The following is a 22404-nucleotide window of genomic DNA, read 5'->3' on the forward strand; positions in this document are numbered from 1 at the left end:
GTCCGTACAGGAAAGGCTTTGACGCGTTGTGGCTGAGGCAGCGTGTGCTTGAAACTGTATATTGATAATTCTCTTTCCGATCAGCTGCTGCTGTGATTCCCCTCTCAGATACAGTGATATAAATACTCCGAGTGGTGCAGTGAGAGTAATATGGAAAAAGATGATCCGCAGTGGCAACACCTAACGGGAGCAGCTGAAAGAAGAAGAAGATGCAATGAGCGTAACAACGCTAAAGCAGTTATGGTATTTGGAATACTATGGCTATTCCCTGGACCATTATATTGCTACAGGTTAATTACAATCAGATGCATTACACTAATAAACAATATGCAGTTAACTTCAGTGTATTTATAAAGCTGCATCAGGAATGTGGGTCTAAGAAAGAAAGGATGAGCACACAGGAACAGTAGCACTGCTTTGACGCTGCGTGCCGCCAGTCTGCAAAACCGAGCGGAGAAATTGCGTACGCCAGGGTATGAGGTACCGTGGAAATGTGCATGGCTTTACGCCAAGTTTAGGTTTTATACATCGTGATTTGAGTGGAAACGTTCGTACGCAACATTTCTGTGCTTACACACCGTTTATACATGATGCCGTGGTGTGCCTGTGGTCACACCGGTCACGTATTGCCCTCGATTAGTCACCTCTCTCTTGTTGTTTACTGGGAGTGAACATGACCACTCTTCTTTCCGTTTCCCCCAAAAGATGATCTGAAGGTGTACCAGGAGGGCAAAAATCCATAGAAGGTTTTCCACACAATATGGAGGCCGTGTTTAACCACAACAGAGTGTTTGTGAATGGAGGGAGAAGTTCAAAAATGGTTGGGAAAATGTTAAGCCAGTCCACTACCGATGACCACATCGATCAAGTCCTTAGTAAGATTCTTATGGAGTGATGGGGATTTAGGCCCCTGGTACATCTTCAGCCCTTATAAAGTAAACCACTGCTCTCTGCTCTCAAACTTTGTTGCAAATGGAGAGCAGAGTTGCCATCATTAGTACTAGAAAACAAAATGGGATACTGAGTGATCGATTTAGAAATGTTAACACCTTGACCACAGACACTCCAGATCAGCTTTAGCAGACCAAACTTTAAGCTACGGTTTTGTCAATCATCAAAACAAAAACTGACACAACTGGCGGCGAGGATGGGATTGGCACTCTGGATGGGTGGAGTGTAGTGGCGATGCTGCTCAGAAAAAGGTGTGAGCTGTCACAAAGAGAGATCATTTGGCATCACCAGGAAGAGCTCTGCTCGCAGTGCTCAGATATGGCATCCGCACGGCTGACTACACAGAGCTCTCCATTTAGCTCACGTTGCTCTGAGCCTGACGTCGCAGTTTGAAGACTCACCGCCGTCAATTCACCACAGCACAAAGCTGCAAACTGATATAAGGCGAGAGGTCTGGTTTGGTTACTAGGCCTCAGAGAAGCCTTGTGCTAGATTTGGAAGGCAAGACCTCACTTTAGTATTTCAAGTAAGGCACCATGCCAAGCACTTGAGGCTAAGGCTCTGTTTTAGAGGCATAGGCATTTAATTTATTAATTTATTGTATTTTTGTTTTGATATCTAAAGAAATCACAATATAAAAATGGCTGATGACTGTCAAGTTCAAGTTGCTGCGATTGTTTGTGTGTTCATTTGCAGTTGTTGGAATATGGAGACAGGAACACGGTGAAAGGGGTGTCAGGCCTCCAAGAGGAACCACAAAGCAACTCAGGACCCTCAATAGCCTGCTCAGGAGAAGACCAAATGGTAGAAAGTTCCCAAAATGCTACTGGCAGGCTTCTGCCTACTCAGGCCTAACATGGGAGATCTTATTTCCAAGTCAAGTCAAGTTGGCGAGCACGCACGGATACAGCGCATTGCCGCACCCACTACACAGCGAAACAACTCGGGATCCTGGTTTGCAACCCTCCAGGCAGACACGCGGTCCAGTCCCGCCCTCCTGAAATGGCCCTCTATCTGCAGCAGCCAGGTGTTACGTGGGCGACCCCTTGGTCTGGTCCAACCACTCGGGTCCCGAACAATGAGGATTTTGCGAGCTGGATCACCCTCGGGGAAACGTGCCACATGACCGTAGTGCCGTAACTGACGCTCCCTCACAATGCAGGTCATGTGCCTTATACGGGACACCATGAGCAACACAAAGTCAAACCAACGGTACCCAAGGATTTTCCGGAGAGACACAGTACCAAAGGAGTCCAGTCTTGGTCTCAGGTCACTGGATAGCATCCATATAACAAGACAGGAAGCACCAGGACTCTAAAGACTTGGACCTTCATCCTTTTGCAGATATCGGGAGCGCCATACACTTCTTTCCAGTGACCTCATGACCCCCCCATGCTCTCCCAATCCATCTACTGACTTTATAGGAAGAGTCACCAGAGACATGAATGTCACTGCCAAGGTAAGAAAACCTCTCAATGACGAGGTCGACACTGTCTCCACAGACAGACACACTGCTGATGGCTGTGCCCAAGAGGTCATTAAAGGCCTGGATCTTTGGTTTTTATCAGGACCCTCACAAGCCCAGACACTCAGACTCCTCATTCAGTCACTCGAGACCCCCAATCAGAGCCTCCATTGAAGATCACAGCATAGTCAGCAAAGTCAAGATCCATGAATCTTTCTTCACCAACAGATGCCCCACAGCCGCTGGACCCCACGACCCTGCCCCAACACCTAGTCCATACAAGCATTGAACAGAGTAGGAGTAGAACACACCGCTGATGGAATCCAGAATCAACTGGGAAAAACACAGAGGTCCTGCCTCCACTCTGCACAGCACTCACAGTACCAGTGGACAGGCCGGCCATGATATCCAGCAACCTCGCGGGGATCCTGCAAACCCTCAGGATGTCACACAGGGCAGCTCGATCAATTGAGTCAAACGCTTTACAAAAATTGGCAAAGGCTGCAAAGAAACTCTGTCGATATTTGTGTTGGCGCTCCATGAGAACCCTCAGTGCCAGGATGCGGTTGATGGTAGACTTCTTAGGCATAAAACCAGACTGGTAGGTGAGCAAGTGATCACGGATCCTATTGGGGATGACCCTAGCAAGGACCTTACCCGCACCAACAGTTATCCCCCTGTAGTTGCCCCTTCCCTTTCCAGATAGGAATGACAAGTCCCGTTTTTCAGTCAGTTGGGATGATTCCAGTCTCCCAAATGGAAGCAAAGAATGCTTGCAATGCCAGAAGGACAGCCTTTCCACCAACCTGGAGAAGTTCACCCCAGATACCACAGATCCCTGCAGCCTTCCCCCCCAAAGCTGGTTCACCACTTGCTCCATCTCACTGAGACTGGGGGGTTCACAGCGAATTGGAGGATCAGCCTTAAGAACCGAGGACCAGAGATATCCAACGTCCTAGCCGGAGGATCAGCGCTGATCAAAGCTGATCTTACTTTAAAAGTTCAAAATGCAATGAGCGTCAAAAGAAATTCTTAAGCGCGCGTGAGAGAAAGAGAGAGAGAGAAATAAAATGCAAATCTCTGGCTTTTAAAGACAACCCAAAAAAGGAATCTTTAAAAAATAGGAAATTTATTCACAAAAAAAATCAAGAAAGAGCAAAAACAAAAGGGACAAACAGAGCACGGAGTGTCTCCTATGAGCTTATTCAGGTCCCGAAACACTAAGCACTAAAGCACGCCTAGCAGACTTCTGCCTCGTGTAGTTTTACACTCTTCACGACTTCCTTTCTTATGCAGCGGCACAATGGATCATTTTTCTCCAATCTTCTGGGGTCTCTTCATCCCTCCACACCGTCCTCACCACTCTGTGTATCCATTCAGATTAGCAAAGCCAAAACAAAATGGATGAAGTTTGGAGATCGAGAAGAAATGAACAGATTGGTCAAGGGCTGGAAAGAGTAGAGAGACGGACATATTTGGGAAGTGACATTGAGGTGAAAGGCGGATGAGAGGTGGACGTGGTGAAGAGGTTAGCTTGGACGGGAGCAACATTTGTTGAGTTAGGAAGAGGATTTTGGAGGGGCAGAAACACCAAACTGTGGACAAAATGAAGAGTCTATAACGCCCTAGTAGTGCCAGTAGCCTTGAATGGAGCTGGAAGGTAGACATTTAGGCAAGCAATTCAGAGAAGACGGGACGTGTTTGACCGACGATGCTTGAGATGGTTTACTGGACTAAGATGGCCAAGTAACCAGGATTTGAGAGAAATGGAGCTGAGTGAAACATTTGTATCGAGAAGAATAAGATGGACAGTAAGAGGAGAAGAAAGATGGAAGCAGAAGAGCGGGAAGGTCAAGAAGAGGGTGGAAAGATGTGGCGATAGAGGAAGCAAGTGGAAGAAACCTGGAGGAAATGGCCCAGGACAAGGAGAAGTGGAGGGAGCTTCATCACAGGCGGGGACGCAGCGTCGAAGACGACAGAAGTGCGGCTAACTAACTGCTGTCCTTGTTGTCAAGAGAATCTCTAAAGCACTCGCTGATCCACCTGCTCGTTTCTTCCACAATGGACACACGTTTGTTTTACTGTGCATTGTCGGTTGCTACTCTAATCCGCCCAGTGATGGTGCTGACCAGGGCCGGTTGTAGCTTGCCTTGCCTGGGGGGGAGGCAGTCAAAAATGTCAGAAGGGCGTCTTGTTACAATGAACATGAACTTTATGGTTTTATCCTGGTGCTTTAATGAAGCCGCACATTTGTTGATTTTTCACAGTTCTCTTGTCCACTTAACTATGTCTTCATGTGCCATGGCCCACTCACTGACTCTCCATCTCAATGGAAAAGTATTTAGACGCAACTTTAATACGCCTGAATTGAACATCACAGGGACTTTAAATAAACTGATTTCCACACAGATGTGAATTATTAATGGGGAGGTTTTGCTGTAGTAAATGTAGCCACTGCCAGGCATGTGCATCACCACTCGAGGTCCTCCCGGGTATGCAGTTCCACCCCTGGGCCGAGAGGGGGCGCTGACGCTAACTATGTTGTCATCCTTTTCCTGCACAGTACTGAGAAACCGCCCAGTGAGGGCAACTGACTCCACCCTTTCCAGTCCCTGGCCCATAACATCACGACCTCCAGGAGGGAGACGTCACTTCACGACCGAGCAACCGGAGAGACGGAGCTCCTCTGTTACCCAAAGATTACTTTACCCCCAGAGCTTCCATGGGGCTAATATTTGTTATACTTTCAAACCATCTCTGTGTTTGTTTGGGTTTTTGATTTTATTTGAGGTAAACAGTGCCGGCCGGGTTGACACCCCAACATTTAATTATAATATTAACATTAGTGGAGTCGGACACTTATAACTTTTATGGACGGAATTTCTAGGCGCAGCCAGGGCGTTGAGGGGGTCCGGTTTGGTGGACTCAGGATTGGGTCACTGCTTTTTGCAGATGATGTTGTCCTGTTTGCTTCATCAGGCCGTGATCTTCAGCTCTCTCTGGATCGGTTCGCAGCCGAGTGTGAAGCGGCTGGGATGAGAATCAGCACCTCCAAAGCCGAGACCATGGTCCTCAGCCGGAAAAGGGTGGAGTGCCCTCTCAGGGTTGGGAGCGAGATCCTGCCTCAAGTGGAGGAGTTCAAGTATCTCGGGGTCTTGTTCACGAGTGAGGGAAGAATGGAGCGTGAGATCGACAGGCGGATCGGTGTGGCATCCGCAGTAATGCGGGCTCTGAATCAGTCTGTCGTGGTGAAAAAGGAGCTGAGCCGTAAGACAAAGCTCTCAATTTACCAGTCGATCTATGTTCCTACCCTCACCTATGGTCATGAGCTATGGGTAGTGACCGAAAGAACGAGATCGCTAATACAAGCGGCCGAAATGAGTTTCCTCCGCAGGGTGTCTGGGCTCTCCCTTAAAGATAGGGTGAGAAGTTCAGTCATCCGGGAGGGGCTCAGAGTAGAGCCGCTGCTCCTCCGCATCGAGAGGAGTCAGATGAGGTGGCTTGGGCATCTGATCAGGATGCCTCCTGGACACCTCCTTGGTGATGTGTTCCGGGCACGTCACGTTTTCAGACAGCTCACAAGCTCTCCTAAATTCTGATGAAGTTAGAGGTAGCTTCCAAATTTAGGAAAATTGATAAAGTGCTCTTACTCTTTCTCCTAAGGATTGGGTCAAATTTTCATCCAATGTTGAGGAGATTAGGACCGTTTTCCTACTCTGAGACGCTTCATAAATACGGGCACTGTTTGCAGTGAATGCCGACTACGCTATCACACCTCGATAAGTAGACTATCCTTTCCTGTATGCTTGCAAATAATCACGAGAGCTAATCAGCAACATTTTGTAGCACTGATTGTCCAATCAGAGCGCTTTAAAATGATTGACAGACGGAGAGTGAACTTCTGTAGTCTCCATGGGTAATTTCAGCCAATTAGAGGACAGTGAAGGACTGACTTGAGAGCGAACTTCGTCATCTCTGACTTTTCTATTACCTTCAGGCAATCAGGTGTTCAGGGAAGCTGTCTGGCGTGCAGGAATCGTTTTGTCCGGGCATGTATGGATGACTGACTGGGGGGTGGGGGGGGCACATCGAGATTCTATAATGCCATTGCCCAATTCCATTACCCCGCTGGATCTGGGTTCGGTGCCGACGTTAGGAAAATGCCATTAAAAGAAGGAACATCAGAAGCTTGAATTCCAGCCTCATATTAATCGTAGCAGGGCCACAACCGGAACAGGTGTGTCCAAACGGAGCAGCCTGGCAGCCCACCGCGTCGCGCACCTGGACGGCTCCCCTGTTAGCAAGCTGTGGACCGGTGACCTGATGCTGAATCCAGCTGCTGTAAGCTGTCACCTGTACGTAGACCCCTGGTAGGTTGGGTTGTGCACAGGGAACTCCAAAGCTCACAATTCCTGCTTGCACCCAATGTCCATCACTGTTCTGGCACACCAGGGGTCCCCCAGAATCCCCCTTGATGGAGAGAAATGAAAGTATTAGGTTTCTGGTCCAAAATGCTGTTTGAAAGACAGGCGGGAGACACACTCACCAGACACAAGTCATTCTGGCCTTGTGGGAACCCAGCGCAGAACGCATCTGACGGGATGGTGTCCAGTGCCCCGGCGTCCCTGTACAACGTGGAGCAGTTGGCCGTGCTGATGATGGAAACTTGGAGTTCCTGCAGTGGCCCAAGAGATGGCAAACTGACTAGAGAAAGAGAGAAAGAGAAGGAGACGATGAGCGAGTGATGATACGTCAGGTTAAACCTTCCCAGCATCCATCTGTTTAGACAAGAAGACAGCAGGAAGACGGCAGCTAACAAGTCTGGTGTAGGTAACCCTACTGAAGGGCCTAAGAGACCCCAGGCAAGAGCTTTGGCGTGAGCTATTACTGCTTTTATTATTCGGCTCCCTTTCCTCTCGTATGTTTGTTGATCTTCTTAACATTCTTCATTTGGACCTTTACGTGTGAAAAAGTAAGTACACCCCAGGGAAACTGGCGGCCTATTTGACATTTTTGAACAGGCAAACAGGAGGACCCACAACCTCAGGGCCTGAAGTTCAAATCCTTAATCACAATGCCACACTGCCTACATGTGCGAAGTAAAAGGAAACTTAACAAACAAGGCCATTTTGAAATAAAAACTGGAATAATTAAATAAAGGGTACAGTCATTTGAAAAAGTAAGTGCAACCCTTGGACTTGAACAGGCAAACATTAGAAGTTCTTGTAAACTGTGCCTGCGGATAAAGGAGATCCACTGTATAAACACACAAGTCCTTTACAACTGTTATTTAACAAAAACATCAGTCGATGTAATGGGGGGAAAAAGAAAGTCCACTCTGGACCTCAGAAGCTGGCATTGCCACCTTTAGTAGAAGTGACTTGTTGTAGACAATTCACATGAGTGTCCGCCAGTCTCTGTCATCGACTCCATGACGTCTGGGCCACTCCTTTCAGTTGCAACTTGGTGGCTTTTCTTGCACGTCCTGCCCATTTCTAATCCCCCCCAAAATCAAGGTTTTGATTGGAGGTCCATGACCCTCCATTTCTTCCTTGGGAGATACTGCTTAGTGTGCTTCAGATCATTATTGTGTTCAAAGGTCCATTTCTGGTTCTACTTCCACTTTCGGACAGATAGCCCTACATTCTCCTGAAGCACACTGATGCGATGCAAAACTCATAGTTGACTTGATGACCGCAAGATGCCCAGGCCCTGAAGGAGCAAAGCAACCCCAGACCAGAACATTCCCACCACCATGTTGGTATGAGGGTCTTCTTCTGAGGTGCTGGCTACTGTTACTATGGCCAAACAACTCCATCTTTGGTTTGTGTCTCCAGAACATATTGCTCCAGAAGGCCTGGTCTTTGCCTAGATGTTCAATGATGTAACGTACTCCGGTTCTGATGTACTTTTTTGGACTTTTTCTGGGCACACATCACATACAGGTCAAATCTGTGTCGTCTATGTCTGACTTTAGACGCTTTGTACTTTAAGACTAACTTTTACAAACATTTCCTGCAGATCCCACAAAGAAATTTTAGGGTTCTTGGAGACTTCTATTAGTATGAAATGGTGAGATCTTGGGCTGAATTTGCTGGGCCAGACAATTATGGACAAATTAGCAGTTATTTGAAATCTCCGTTACTTGGAGATCATTTTCCTTACAGTGGAAGGACTGATTTCAAATAATTTGGTGATCTTTTGAAAATCCTTGCCACACTCGTAGTCATCCACAACCTTCTTTATGAGGGCCTGAGAGAGCCCTTTGGACCTTGGCAAGCTGACACCACACACGCCATTAGCAAAGAGATCTTCAGACCCTCGGAATCTGTGATTTAAATAAGACAATCAGGCCCACCTGGACATTTAGCCAGGCAATTAAGAGAAGACGGGACGTGTTTGATCAACAATGTTTATTATAAGGAGGTTCTTATCATAGGCACCCAATCCGGAACACCTGATTCTAATTTGATGGATCTGAAGTGGTGATACATGTGCTGGTGCACCTGCTTCTTTCATGTGACGAGTCTTCCATTTTGTTAGTTCAGATTATGAGAATGAATACGCCGTGTCAATTCGACGTGTCACTTGTTCAAGTATGTCACCTCTACCTGTAGGCTCTGCTTGCATGAACATCTGATGTCAACAATTGCCATGAAAAAGTCAACCATTTCCATGGGGTGTACTTACTTTTTCACAAACTTGGATAGGGACGTGTATCAAATGGTGACCTGCGTAGTTTGGGTCAGGGTCACAACCTCCATGGCTCCGCCAGCTAATAAATGAGGAACAGCAGGGGGATGTCAGCTGGCCACCAAGGGAGGTAGACATCTTACCAGGAGTATCTTCTACCTGTTTTTTTGCTTGGTTACAATTAGTGTGTCCATTAAATGCAAGACGTGCAGCGATGCCAATAACCCCGTCCTTGAACTCCAATTAGAATGAAGGAAAGGTGAAAGGTGGAATTGTTGAAGCAGACTGACATGGCATGTGCGCCCTCAGCCCCAATGAAGGCACTCGGCAGCAGAATTAAGCTTTATTGTATGGCGCACATACAGACTCCCTTAAGATGGAACAACGAGTCCCCAGCAATGGGCACCACTTACTTTTATTTCAATTCTTATCACTTAAACCATTCTTCTTCCTCATCTGACTTCTAGCACTCCATTGCTCTAGTCCTGCCTCTGATTCATCTCCCATTATCTCTCGGCTGGGTGGGTGTCCAACTCTTCGCTGTCCATCATATCTGTCTGACTAGCCCCTACCTGCACCCCCTTCTTTCCCAGCGCTCACCAATTATTTACAACCCAAGAGTTCACATTCCCCTTCTTATCAAGGGGTCCATCTCTTCTCAGCTCTCCTCCTGAGATAATGGTGGTCTGTGGCTTATACAGACATGAGCCTTTTAACTCCTAACTCTTATATCTTAATATAATATAGTGTCTACTTTTCTCATGTGCTTAAAATACCTTTCTAATACATAGAAATTACTAATTTTAAGAATACATTTTTCTGTAGAATCTACCACAAGCGATTTGGCAACACGTCTCGTGGTTCATTATTCCTAGCAATCTGTGGGAAGTAAACGTCGTGCAATCAAATGCCAGCCTGAGTTTCACTCGAGTAGCACAAGCTTACCTCCTTCGTCGATGTTTCCCCAGCCAGTCACCCAACACTTCTGTCCATCTAGGAATGGAGCAGCAGGAGATGGAAGGCAGATGGGCTGGATGTAGTCCGTGTAGACGACGGGGGAGCTCAGCTGAATCAGCACCACGTCCCCACCCAGTTCGGCAGATTGGTACCCTGGGTATCCAACGACATTGCTGATGGTCCGAACCTGTTCAGCGAAGGTGGGCTGGTAAAGCCAGTATCTGCCCATGTACAGGGTGTACCCCGAGATGTTATTAGTTCTAGAAGGGAAGGAAGAACATTTGGTGTGAAACGTCTGAAACCTCTTCAGAGTAATCAATGAAAAGGGAGCAAAGAGTCTGAGGTGACACGTGACGATAGGCCATTGTAATAATAATAATTCATTACATTTATATAGCTCTTTTCTCAGTATTCAAAGCACTAACCACACAGGGAGGAACTGGGAAGCAAACCCACAATCTTCCACAGTCTCCTTACTGCAAAGCAGCAGCACTACCACTGTGCCACCTGTGACAGACGTCCAGGGACCTTGACCCACCGAGAAGGACCAGGAGAAGGGCAGTATCTTCTGTGGAATGTGAGAATGGCAGCCTACCTGGATTGTATGGGGGCCACGGACCTGGGGAGCCCAACCCTGTGGATCATCGTGGCCACCGCCAAGGGACGCCTGGGCAGCACCGGAACTGAGGTATGCAGTACCCAGAAGTGCTGCGGGGTACTGTATAAAACAGACCTCCTCACTCCACTCTGGGAGCCGGAGTCAGGAGGCAGAGGACGGAGCTTACAGGAGAGGAGTGGAGGCTGAAGAAGAAGAAGCAGCGAGAGAAAGAACTTTAGTGGTGATTTGGGCACTGTGTGTTGTGTTGTGGAAAAGAGGTTGTGTAATAAATTGTGTGAGTTTTGAACTCTTGGCCTCCATGTCTGTCTGTGTCTGGTGTGGCACGCGGCTGGGGGTGGTACCCAGCCGGGACACACAGGAGGACTGGAGGAGGGCTTGCGCCTCCTCCAGACCATGAGGGGGCGACCACCCTGGTTGCTTTGAAGCTCAGCCCTGTAGGGGCCCGTGGTCACCGCCAGGAGGCGCCCCAAAGCCTACGGAGCCCTGGACCTCAGCACTTCTACCACACTGGGGAGTGCTAGGGAGAAGAGGAGCAGGGACACCCAGAGTGCTTCCAGGTGCGGAGCTGGTACTTCTAGCACACTTGGGAGTGCCGGTGGAAGCTCATCGGAAGACACCTGGAGCACATCCAGGTGTGTATAAAAGGGGCCGCCTCCCTCCATTCCATGGCTGGATTCGGGTGGAAGTGGACAGAGCTCGGGAGGAGAAGAAAGAGGAGGACAGAAGAGAAGGAAGAGGCATTGTGTTGAGGGCCTGGACTGAGGGTGATTGGTGCGGCAGCACTGGGTTTTGTGCGTGTTGAACTTTGTAAATAGTGTAAATAAACATGTGTGGTGACTTTAAATCATGTCTACCTGTCTGTGTCACACACATGAAGTTCACACCATGAAGTGCCAACACCATGGATGAGAAGGTTCAATCCACCCCTCGACACTCAAGACGAACCCCCATTTCTGATTGTGGTTAGTAATCGAGGTTTGTTAAACTTCTGGACCATTCTACATTTTAGTTTATTGCTACAGCACTACTGATGAGAGAAACAATTTGTGTGGACGGCAAAACAAATGGCGTTTCGCTTCTGGTGAAATCTGTGCCATTGACACCAGAAGAGAGCCTAGCCGGAAACGTTTACAGGCTTGAATTCTGCAGGCATTTGCCTTCTGTTTGATCTTAAAATGAAGATCACTAAAATAAAACATTTTAAAAAATCAGCGGACTCATTTTCTGTTACGCGTAAACAGGCCGAGCCGCTCCCTGCGATTTGTCATGATGACAACCTGGCTGACGACAATCCTAAAGATGCATCGGAGACGAAAAAGAAACCAGACGCTCCTCAGCACTTAATGTGCAGAAATCAAGAAATGGACATCCTGGGGTATCGTGAACAATAATGCACTGCGCTCCTCCACGGGGATCTGAACAAGAGGCTGTGATGACTCGGGTTGGCTGCCCTTCGAACCATCGATAGTCATGTCTGAGGATGAGCCAAGCAACGAGGACGCAGAACAAGCAGAGGAGGTCCAAGGGCGCTCAGTGCTTTTATTTCACGAAGTGCTCAAAGAATCAACGAAGAGTGCAGTGCAAACGTCTTCCAATAAGTTCAGTAAGTCCAAAACATGGAGGTGAAAATACAAATAAATAAATCCAAACAGGTTAAAATCTGAGTTGAAAACACGCGGGATTTGTGTCTTTAAGGCTCTTGTGCCTCTTTCACTCTACCTTTAAGGTCTCCTCAGCATGACGCAGACATCCCTTAAAGCAGCTTGTGTCCCCCTTGGATATCAGCGGGGACCCCACAAGCCCTGCTCCTCTCTCCATCTCTCTGCAGGAACCCACTCGGAGTGGTCGCTCCTCTCAGGGGGCTCATTCCCGACCACCTGCCTTCCTCTTCACAGCATTGGCTCTGCCACCATCCTACATCACGACTCTTTCACATTTTAAACTCCGGACCCCTTCATCTTTCTTTTGATCTCGCCCTCTAATTTGCTCCCTGTGCCCACAGGTGCCATCATTACAGACCCCCAGAGAGCGAACAAGGAAATCGGCTGAACCACGCGTGTCTACACATGGCTGCCGATTCCCCCATCAACACCCAGGGGCTGCTCTGACGTGCTGCGCCCCACCGGAGCCTGAGCACAATGTTTCAATATTAAAAAGAACAAGCACACCGCCATGGACCCCTATAGCATCTCATTACAGAGGGACAGATAAAATGGATCTGACTGACAGAACACCGGCATTACAAAGCAGCAGAAAAGAATGCAAAAAAAATCAGGAAAAGGTGTCTTTACGAAGAAGAATTCCTTGTTTTCCCAACCTATAAAATGTGAAACCCTCAAAAAAACTTTTTAGTGAGTTACGCTTTTCACAAATGCCTGAGAATTTAATTTTGGTGTCAGCTTCGCAGAACCGTATGTCAAAACTTTGCTCATCGCTATCCGGTTGTAAGAATGGCTGCCCACTTGCTAACCCATGCAGACCCCCCAGGTTCTCGACTCTGCAGCATTACGTTGTACTTACTTGGGGAAGCAGTGCGCCGCAGAGAGGACCCAGCTTCGTGCAATCAGAGAGCCTCCGCAGAAGGTAATGGCTGCTGCAGACTCAGACTGATACTCTATCAGCACCTGCCAAGGCCACGCCCCTGCATAGGCATCGGCCCCGCCCACTGTGCTGCTGTTGTGTGGTGACTGGCCACAAGCTTGGAGAGGAGGAGAGGAAGAGGATCATTAAAGACAAGTAACTATGACAACCACAAGTGCAGACAACTGGACACACGTACCTACGGGATCTACGGGAACAGTAGAGGAAGAGTTGGAACTCGGGGTTACTGAGTCGTTTCTGAGAGCTGACACTGAAAAAAAAAAATAAGAAAACACAAAGCATAAGCGACATAAGAAGAGTGGGCACCAGAGGACCGGCGTTCTGTCGATCTGAGTGTGTGTGTCTGTTACGATGAGGTGGTGGGCAGATCAGAGCTGGGTCGAGCACTTTTGCTGCCTTAGGTGAAGCTGCCAAAGCCACATCTAAACCTTAAACCTCTTCACTCCTTACAGAGGACGTCAAAGTCTATCTGCCACTTATACACAAATATAAAATTAATGAGTGGAGAAGGCCGGGGACTCCCCCTTGGCATTACAATCATTGAGGCACTATATATGGGTGTTTCATCAAAAAGCAGGGGTTTGAGGTGGGGGGGAATTCCCATTTGTGCTTCCAGCTCGGAGTTAGATGTATATTCTATCAAAGTGGCGTGGGGGCTAAATAAATCAGAACTCTAAAGAGCCAATAAGCAGCCAGCCTCCTCCTCTTCTGTCTGTCTTGAATCCCATCTTCTATTCAGACATATACAGCGGGTACGGAAAGTATTCAGACCCCCTTCAATTTTTCACTCTTTGTTATATTGCAGCCATTTGCTAAAATCATTTCAATTAATTTTTTCCCTCATTAATGTACACACAGCACCCCATATTGACAGACAAAAAAAAAGAATTTTTGAAATTGTTGCAGATTTATTAAAAAAGAAAAACTGAAATATCACATGGTCCTAAGTATTCAGACCCTTTGCTCAGTATTTAGTAGAAGCACCCTTTTGAGCTAATACAGCCAGGAGTCTTCTTGGGAAAGATGCAACAAGTTTTTCACACCTGGATTTGGGGATCCTCTGCCATTCCTCCTTGCAGATCCTCTCCAGTTCTGTCAGGTTGGATGGTAAACGTTGGTGGACAGCCATTTTTAGGTCTCTCCAGAGATGCTCAATTGGGTTTAAGGCTGGGCCATTCAAGAACAGTCACAGAGTTGTTGTGAAGCCACTCCTTCGTTATTTTAGCGGTGTGCTTAGGGTCATCGTCTTGTTGGAAGGTAAACCTTCGGCCCAGTCTGAGGTCCTTAGCACTCTGGAGAAGGTTTTTGTCCAGGATGTCCCTGTACTTGGCCGCATTCATCTTTCTCTCGATTGCAACCAGTCGTCCTGTCCCTGCAGCTGAAAAACACCCCACAGCATGATGCTGCCACTGTGGGGACTGTATTGGACAAGTGATGAGCAGTGCCTGGTTGTCTCCACACATACCGCTTAGAATTAAGGCCAAAAAGTTCTATCTTGGTCTCATCAGACCAGAGAATCTTATTTCTCACCATCTCAGAGTCCTTCAGGTGTCTTTTAGCAAACTCCATGCGGGAGTTGGCCTTAATTCTAAGCGGTATGTGTGGAGACAACCAGGCACTGCTCATCACTTGTCCAATACAGTCCCCACAGTGAAGCATGGCGGTGGCAGCATGCAAGGAGGATCTGCAAGGAGGAATGGCAGAGGATCCCCAAATCCAGGTGTGAAAAACTTGTTGCATCTTTCCCAAGAAGACTCATTGCTGTATTAGCTCAAAAGGGTGCTTCTACTAAATACTGAGCAAAGGGTCTGAATACTTAGGACCATGTGATATTTCAGTTTTTCTTTTTTAATAAATCTGCAACAATTTCAAAAATTCTTTTTCTTTTGTCTGTCAATATGGGGTGCTGTGTGTACATTAATGAGGAAAAAAATTAATTTAAATGATTTTAGCAAATGGCTGCAATATAACAAAGAGTGAAAAATTGAAGGGGGTCTGAATACTTTCCGTACCCGCTGTATACTGTACAGTTATCATATTTCTATAATTCTTGCGTTTATCAACAAACTGCATTACTATGTTTCTTAAAACTATAGTGGACTTCAGGGCAAACAGACACACACGTACAGACCACCACGGGCCAGGATAGCAACACCTAAACTGCATGTCTTTGGACAGTAGGAGTAAATTGGAACACCCAGAGAAAGCCCACCTGGACACGGGAGGAGAACAAACTCTCTCTGTCTCTCTCTCCCTCTGTGTCTTGCTACACCTTCTACTCTCTCTCTCTGTTACTCTTTACCTGAGTGTATCGCCATCCCCAGGCTACAGGATTTTAACGTCGGACTTTGACTTTGGGCAGCGCTAAAAGTTTGATTGGCTAGCGTTTCTTTCCTTTATTTAACGGCGTTAGCAAATGGCTCTCCGCAGCCGTTTTCATTAAAATATACTCTAGAGTTGACATGGGATTCCTATTGGAGGAGCAGATTGTTTGGGTGGGGGCGCAACAAAAAGGTAACGCGGAGTAAGCGAGGTGCGCTCAAGTACGTGATGCGGCGCTTTTAGTCAAGTGCGGCTCCGAATCTTCTACTTCTGCAGCTGCGTGCGCAGCACAAGAACTGCCGGCAGCGGCTCTCTCTCTCTGCTCACCCTCTATTCTCTCTCTCTCTCTCTCTCTCTCTCTCTCTCATTTCATGGCAAAGCGTACTTAGAATATAAATTCTACAAAATGACCGCAGATGTGGGTTCTTTTGCAGAAGGGTGGTGTGTTCATGAGACAATTTGCAAATATATATATATATATTATGCATATAAAATCCTAAGCCTAAAAGTGCAATGATTTTATGTAAGGTTTTTATGTCACGTTTTTGTCACGTTTTAAATCGGGTTTATTTTAAAACCTACAGTCACGGTGGCGCTGCTGCCTCGCAGTTAGGAGACCAGGGTTTGCTTCCGGGTCCTCCGTGCGTGGAGTCTGCATGTTCTCCCCGTGTCTGCATGGGTTTCCTCCCACAGTCCAAAGACATGAAGGTTAGGTGGATTGGCGATTCTAAAATTGTCCCAAGTGTGTGTGTGTGTCCTGCGGTGGGTTGGCGCCCTGCCCAGGATTTGTTCCTGCCTTGTGCCCTGTGTTGGCTGTGATTGGCGCCAGCAGACCCCCGTGATCCTGTATTCGGATTCAGCGGGTTGGAAAATGGATGGATATATATCTGGTATCACTCTTTTCAGAATTTATCGAACTTTAATGTGATGTTGCTACATTTTCAGATTCTTATTCCGTTTTTAAATTATAAACTAAAATATCAAGAAATGTGTGGTTTTTAATATCAAGAAAGTCGTGGTTTCTATTTTTGATCCAGTAAACTTTCTTTCACAAAAACAAACTATTTAAAAATATATATCTATTCATAACATCAAATTTGTACTTAGGTGATTTAGTTAGCTGAAGGTCGAGTTACGATGACGCATTGCATACCACTTTAGTTTTCACGTGATTTTTAAAATAATTTAAATGAGGCATTTAAAAAAAAAAAAGTTTTTATATCTATAAAAATGTCCGTTAAAACGAGTGGATCGTTTATTTCGTCTCTTATAAATACTCATCGAGCGTTTAACGGAAATACTCCAATTGATAAGAGAGGAAATATTTTATTCTCATGTCATGATTTTTACTTCGTTAAATAATTTTTCTTTTATATATTTATACAATTTCGTGATTTTTAACTCCAACAAATAATATTTTTTCTACATTTACAGATTTTACTAATATTCTGGCCGCAACTGGGGTTGGGTTCCGAAGCTGCCAGGGGTGCTCGGCCCCCCAGTATGAAATATTAATTAAATATTGTTTTCTTTTCGGTGTGTTTTCTTACAATAATGTAAATGTTTTGTATTGTTTTCTTTTTTTCTACTTATGACAAGGTAAATGGTTTGTGGATTATTGATTAATAAAGTTCAATTCAAAACTCCAAACTTTCTCCACCTCCCTATTTCTCCCTCTATTTCTTTCTTTTTTTTTTCTCTCTCTCTCTGGATATTCCCGTTTTCCCGAGAGATGTTTGCGCAGTAATTTACTCCACGCGCCCATCTATAATCAGATGAGTTTCACCCATTTCAAAACCATAAAGCCCAATACAAGTCAGTGTCAACACTAGCAGTTCATCACGGGGGTAGCCCCTTCTTGGACCACCTTGGACCAGGGCCAGTGGTTCTCAAACTGTGGGGCGGGCCCCCCTAGTGGGGTGCGAAGTAACAAAAAGGGGGGCGCGAAGATGTGAAAAAAAGAAAACAAGAATCGAAAATATGAAAAATACATCTATTGAAATCAAAACAAATTAATTTAAACTACATTCTGATACTCGAAAAATAAATAGAGTTAGATGAATGTCGATAAAAGTTAAGTAGTTAAATTAAAATATGCGTCTATGATATATCATTAATTTAAAAAGAACAAATTGGTATTAGTAGGCTCCTTTCAAAAAAAATGTTAGGGGGGGGGGGGGGGCGCGATTAAAACTGTTAGGAAACTCGGGTCGCAAATACTTAAAGGTTGAGAAACGCTGGAGCAGCCCATTGACACGTATGCGGGATTTACAAAGACTCCGAAAACAGCCGAGCAGAAGCGTATAGAAAACATAGCGAGTGCCAGGCTTGGAATTCTAATGTGGGACTCCAGCTTGGTGACATTCCATTGCTTTGTCAGTTAGGTGACCCTCTGAGAAAGACCCGCATTATTAAATGTCGCTTTGTGCGCAACAATGTCTGACGTCACTTCTGTCCTTGACTCCTAACCTGCTACCAGTAAGGGCTTCGACTCCTCGCGACTGGACGCCGTTCAGAAATTGGACTGACGGATTAACATTACATGCAAAAAAACAATGAAATCCTCTTACCGGAGACAGAGAAAAGTACAGAAGTCAAAATCCAAAGGCTCATCTTCTCGATGGGTGATGAGCTTGAGGTAAAGGACGGAGGAATTGAACTGAAGAACGAAGAAAAGATCTTCTGGTCAAAGCCAAAGCGCGCTCCTCGCTGCCTTTTACACTCCCGCTTTCCACGGGACTGCCCTCAGTCTAATATTAATTATTTAAACCTAAATTGATTTCTTGCGCTCTTTCTTTCCGGGATATCCTTGAACCTTTTACCGGAGAAGTCGTAAATGGACGTCCCGGTGTTATGTGTCCCCGGCCGCGGTGAAGTCTGCGCTCTCCAATGGGCTCGTGAACTTCATCCTGATTTCCGTTTTCTTTGGCTATTCGGTGACAAATCCACTGTGCCCGGTGGCTGCTGCGGGCGAATGGCAACGAAGACTTTGTTTGCCTGTCAACTAGCGGTTGTTTTGTATTTTTTTTTTTAATTTGCGGTTGTGGCTTAGTCACGAGTCTTGAACGTTCCTCTTCTCTTATCAGGCGTCTGGATGTCCCCGGAATGTTTAACCCTTAGATCAGACGGGGCGGGGCGGGGCGGGGCGGGGCGGGGGCGAGGTAAGGGTGGGCGGGGCTGTTTTCTATCTTACTGTTGTGTATTGTTCATCTCCGGTGATATGGACATTTTGTGATGATCACAAAAGGAGAATATGGGGTAAATTCATCTCTACCTGGGTTTAATGCAAATATCAATCCACAATAAACAGACACCTGCAGACCCAAGTTATCGACGGAGACACCTGCTGTGCTTGCCGGACGAAGTTTCAGTTCTGCTGCCTGCTGTATGCTGTGCGGGTCCGCGGCTTCAAAAAATAAAAAGGGCCAGATTTGAAATCCGTAAAGTTGTGTCACTCTCCGTGGGCGAGATTACACCACCGCGGGGAGATAATGAGGTAGTTGGGGGCGAGTCGCACCTGCACATGCGGGTTTCATTGGCTTTCTGCGGCGTGTGATTAAGGCGCTGCGCCCACGGAGACAAGTGTGTGGATACAGTGCATCTGGAAAGTATTCCCAGCGCTTCATCACTTTGTCCACATTTTGTTATCTTACAGCCTTATTCCAAAGTGGATTCAATTCATTTTTTTCCTCCGAATTCTACACACAACACCCCATAATGACAACGTGAAAAAAGTTTACTTGAGGTTTTTGCAAATTTATTAAAAATAAAAAAACTGAGAAATCCCATGTCCATAAGTATTCCCAGCCTTTGCTCAATACTTTGTCGATGCCCCTTTGGCAGCAATTCCAGCCTCAAGTCTTTTTGAATATGATGCCACAAGCTTGGCACACCTATCCTTGGCCAGTTTGGCCCATTCCTCTTTGCAGCACCTCTCAAGCTCCATCAGGTTGGATGGGAAGCGTCGGTGCACAGCCATTTTAAGATCTCTCCAAAGATGTTCAATCAGATTCAAGTCTGGGCTCTGGCTGGGCCACTCAAGGACATTCACAGAGTTGTCCTGAAGCCACTCCTTTGATATCTTGGCTGTGTGCTTAGGGTCGTTGTCCTGCTGAAAGATGAACTGTCGTCCCAGTCTGAGGTCAAGAGCGCTCTGGAGCAGGTTTTCATCCAGGATGTCTCTGTACATTGTTGCAGTCATCTTTCCCTTTATCCTGACTAGTCTCCCAGTTCCCCACAGCATGATGCTGCCACCACCATGCTTCACTGTAGGGATGGTATTGGCCTGGTGATGAGCGGCGCCTGGTTTCCTCCAAACGTTAAGCCTGGCATTCACATGAAAGAGTTCAATCTTTGTCTCATCAGACCAGAGAATTTTCTTTCTCATGGTCTGAGAGTCCTTCAGGTGTCTTTTGGCAAACTCCAGGCGGGCTTCCATGTGCCTTTTACTATGGAGTGGCTTCCATCTGGCCACTCTACCATACAGGCCTGATTGGTGGATTGCTGCAGAGATGGTTGTCCTTCTGGAAGGTTCTCCTCTCTCCACAGAGGACCTCTGGAGCTCTGACAGAGTGACCATCAGGTTCTTGTTCACCTCCCTGACTAAGGCCCTTCTCCCCCTGATCGCTCAGTTTAGATGGCTGGCCAGCTCTAGGAAGAGTCCTAGTGGTTTCGAACTTCTTCCACTTACGGATGATGGAGGCCACTGTGCTCATTGGGACCTTCAAAGCAGCAGAAATTTTTCTGTAACCTTCCCCAGATTTGTGCCTCGAGACAATCCTGTCTCGGAGGTCTACAGACAATTCCTTTGACTTCATGCTTGGTTTGTGCTCTGATATGAACTGTCACCTGTGGGACCTTCTATAGACAGGTGTGTGCCTTTCCAAATCAGGTCCAGTCAACTGAATTTACCACAGGTGGACTCCAATGAAGCTGCAGAAACATCTCAAGGATGATCAGGGGAAACAGGAGGCACCTGAGCTCAATTTGGAGCTTCATGGCAAAGGCTGTGAATACTTATGGACATGGGATTTCTCAGTTTTTTTATTTTTAATAAATTTGCAAAAACCTCAAGTAAACTTTTTCACGTTGTCATTATGGGGTGTTGTGTGTAGAATTCTGAGGAAAAAAATGAATTTAATCCATTTTGGAATAAGGCTGTGACATAACAAAATGTGGACAAAGTGATGAAGCGCTGGGAATACTTTCTGGATGCACTGTATAATGGCTGGCACAAAAGGAGAGATGGGAATCAAAGACCAGAGGAACAAAAAGATTGAAAGGAAAGAGAGGTTAAAAGATGTGAAAGGCCGTCTTGGCGATAATCTGGCCACCTGGCAGTATGAGCTGCAGGGGCCTCTCGAAGGAGCATTGGCTGTGGCACTCTAGGGCTAGTTTGCCCCCCCTGAATATTCGGGTGGAGTGTGGCGAGCAAGGCAGGTGTCCTCCTTAGGCTTCCGACCAAGTGAGCGCAAAGGAAGAAGGGAGGAGAGCCGACCTCGGGTGGTCTGGCTGTGATGTCTGGAGACAGTCAAGATGGGGTCGGCATAATGGAGCTTGTGGGCTGCTGAGTCTCCGCCAGCTATGCAAGCAATGGGTGAGCCGGGGGAGAAAGAGAAGGAGGTGGGCTGCCTGAGATAGGGAGGAGTTAGCCTGCATTTTTAATCAATAATCAAAATGTGCAATTAAAAACTTTTCATATTCATTCATGTATTCTTGCGAGCCTTGAATTTCCAATAAAATGGAACCTTTTTGCTAGCAGAACACTTTTCCTTTTTCTGGTCATAACATTACTTTCTCCCCTTCTGTTACTAATTTGGGTGTCAAATTAGACTCCCATTTGTCATTTGATACACACGTCCGCCATCTCTTTGAAACACAGCCAAACTCCGTCCCTGCCTTTCCCTCTGTGATGCTGAAAAGCTGCGGTTCATGCCTTTGTCTCCTCCAGGCTGGACTATTGTAATGCTCTCCTCATCAGGATACCCAACAAGAGCCTTCAAAAGCTCCAACAAATCCAAAACAGTCCGGCCAGGACCCTAATCCATCCATCCATCCATTTTCCAACCCACTGAATCCGAACACAGAGTCACGGGGGGTCTGCTGGAGCCAATCCCAGCCAACACAGGGCACAAGGTAGGAACCAATCCTGGGCAGGGTGCCAACCCACCGCAGAGGACTCTAATGAGGGTGCAGAAATATGAGCACATCTCACCAATCCTTCGGTCACCTCATTGGCTCCTTATCACCTCCTGGGTTTGCTCACCAGTGTATCCATGGAAATGCTCCACAATACCTTAAGGAACTTCTTATATTACAATGCACTACAAGAAACCTCCATTTAGCAAATACCCACTGCCTCGCCCCCCTTAACTTCATACAATGGGTGACTGAGCCTTTGGGTCGCTGCTCCATGGCTCTGGAATGTTCTACCAGAGAACCTGAGAACACAGCAGATTGTGGGCTGTTTTTAAAAACAGATAAAGACTTTTTTTTTTTTATGAAAGCATATTAACAACAGGAATACCTCTAATTATTGTTGCTTTATCTCTGTTTTCATCTTGTTTTGTCTTTGTTAAATATTTTTATGTAGCACTTTGAGATTGTAATGGGCCTTATAAATAAACTAAATTATTATTATTATTATTGGGCAGCATGGTGGCGCAGTGATAGCGCTGCTGCCTCACAGTTAGGAGACCAGTCTGGGTTCGCTTTCCGGGTCCTCCCTGCGTGGAGTTTGCATCTTCTCCCCGTGTCTGCATGGATTTCCTCCCACAGTCCAAAGACATGCAGGTGA

The 22404-nt window shown here is 46.5% G+C and overlaps 1 protein-coding gene across 1 annotated transcript; it reads right to left on the reverse strand.

The window, feature by feature from the left end:
* Positions 1-5925: 5925 nt before the first annotated feature.
* On the reverse strand, positions 5926-18711 carry LOC114661730 (serine protease 27-like). The gene is made up of 6 exons (XM_028814905.2): positions 18179-18711; positions 13465-13536; positions 13206-13383; positions 10055-10326; positions 6963-7120; positions 5926-6886 (listed from the first exon to the last, which is right to left on the reverse strand). The coding sequence occupies exons 1-6, from the start codon at positions 18219-18221 to the stop codon at positions 6569-6571; spliced, it is 1041 nt and encodes a 346-aa protein (XP_028670738.2). The 5' UTR covers positions 18222-18711; the 3' UTR covers positions 5926-6568.
* Between the last annotated feature and the right edge of the window lie 3693 nt (positions 18712-22404).

The sequence above is a fragment of the Erpetoichthys calabaricus genome, chromosome 12 (assembly GCF_900747795.2).
Source record: "Erpetoichthys calabaricus chromosome 12, fErpCal1.3, whole genome shotgun sequence".
Classification (NCBI taxonomy): Eukaryota; Metazoa; Chordata; class Cladistia; order Polypteriformes; family Polypteridae; genus Erpetoichthys; species Erpetoichthys calabaricus.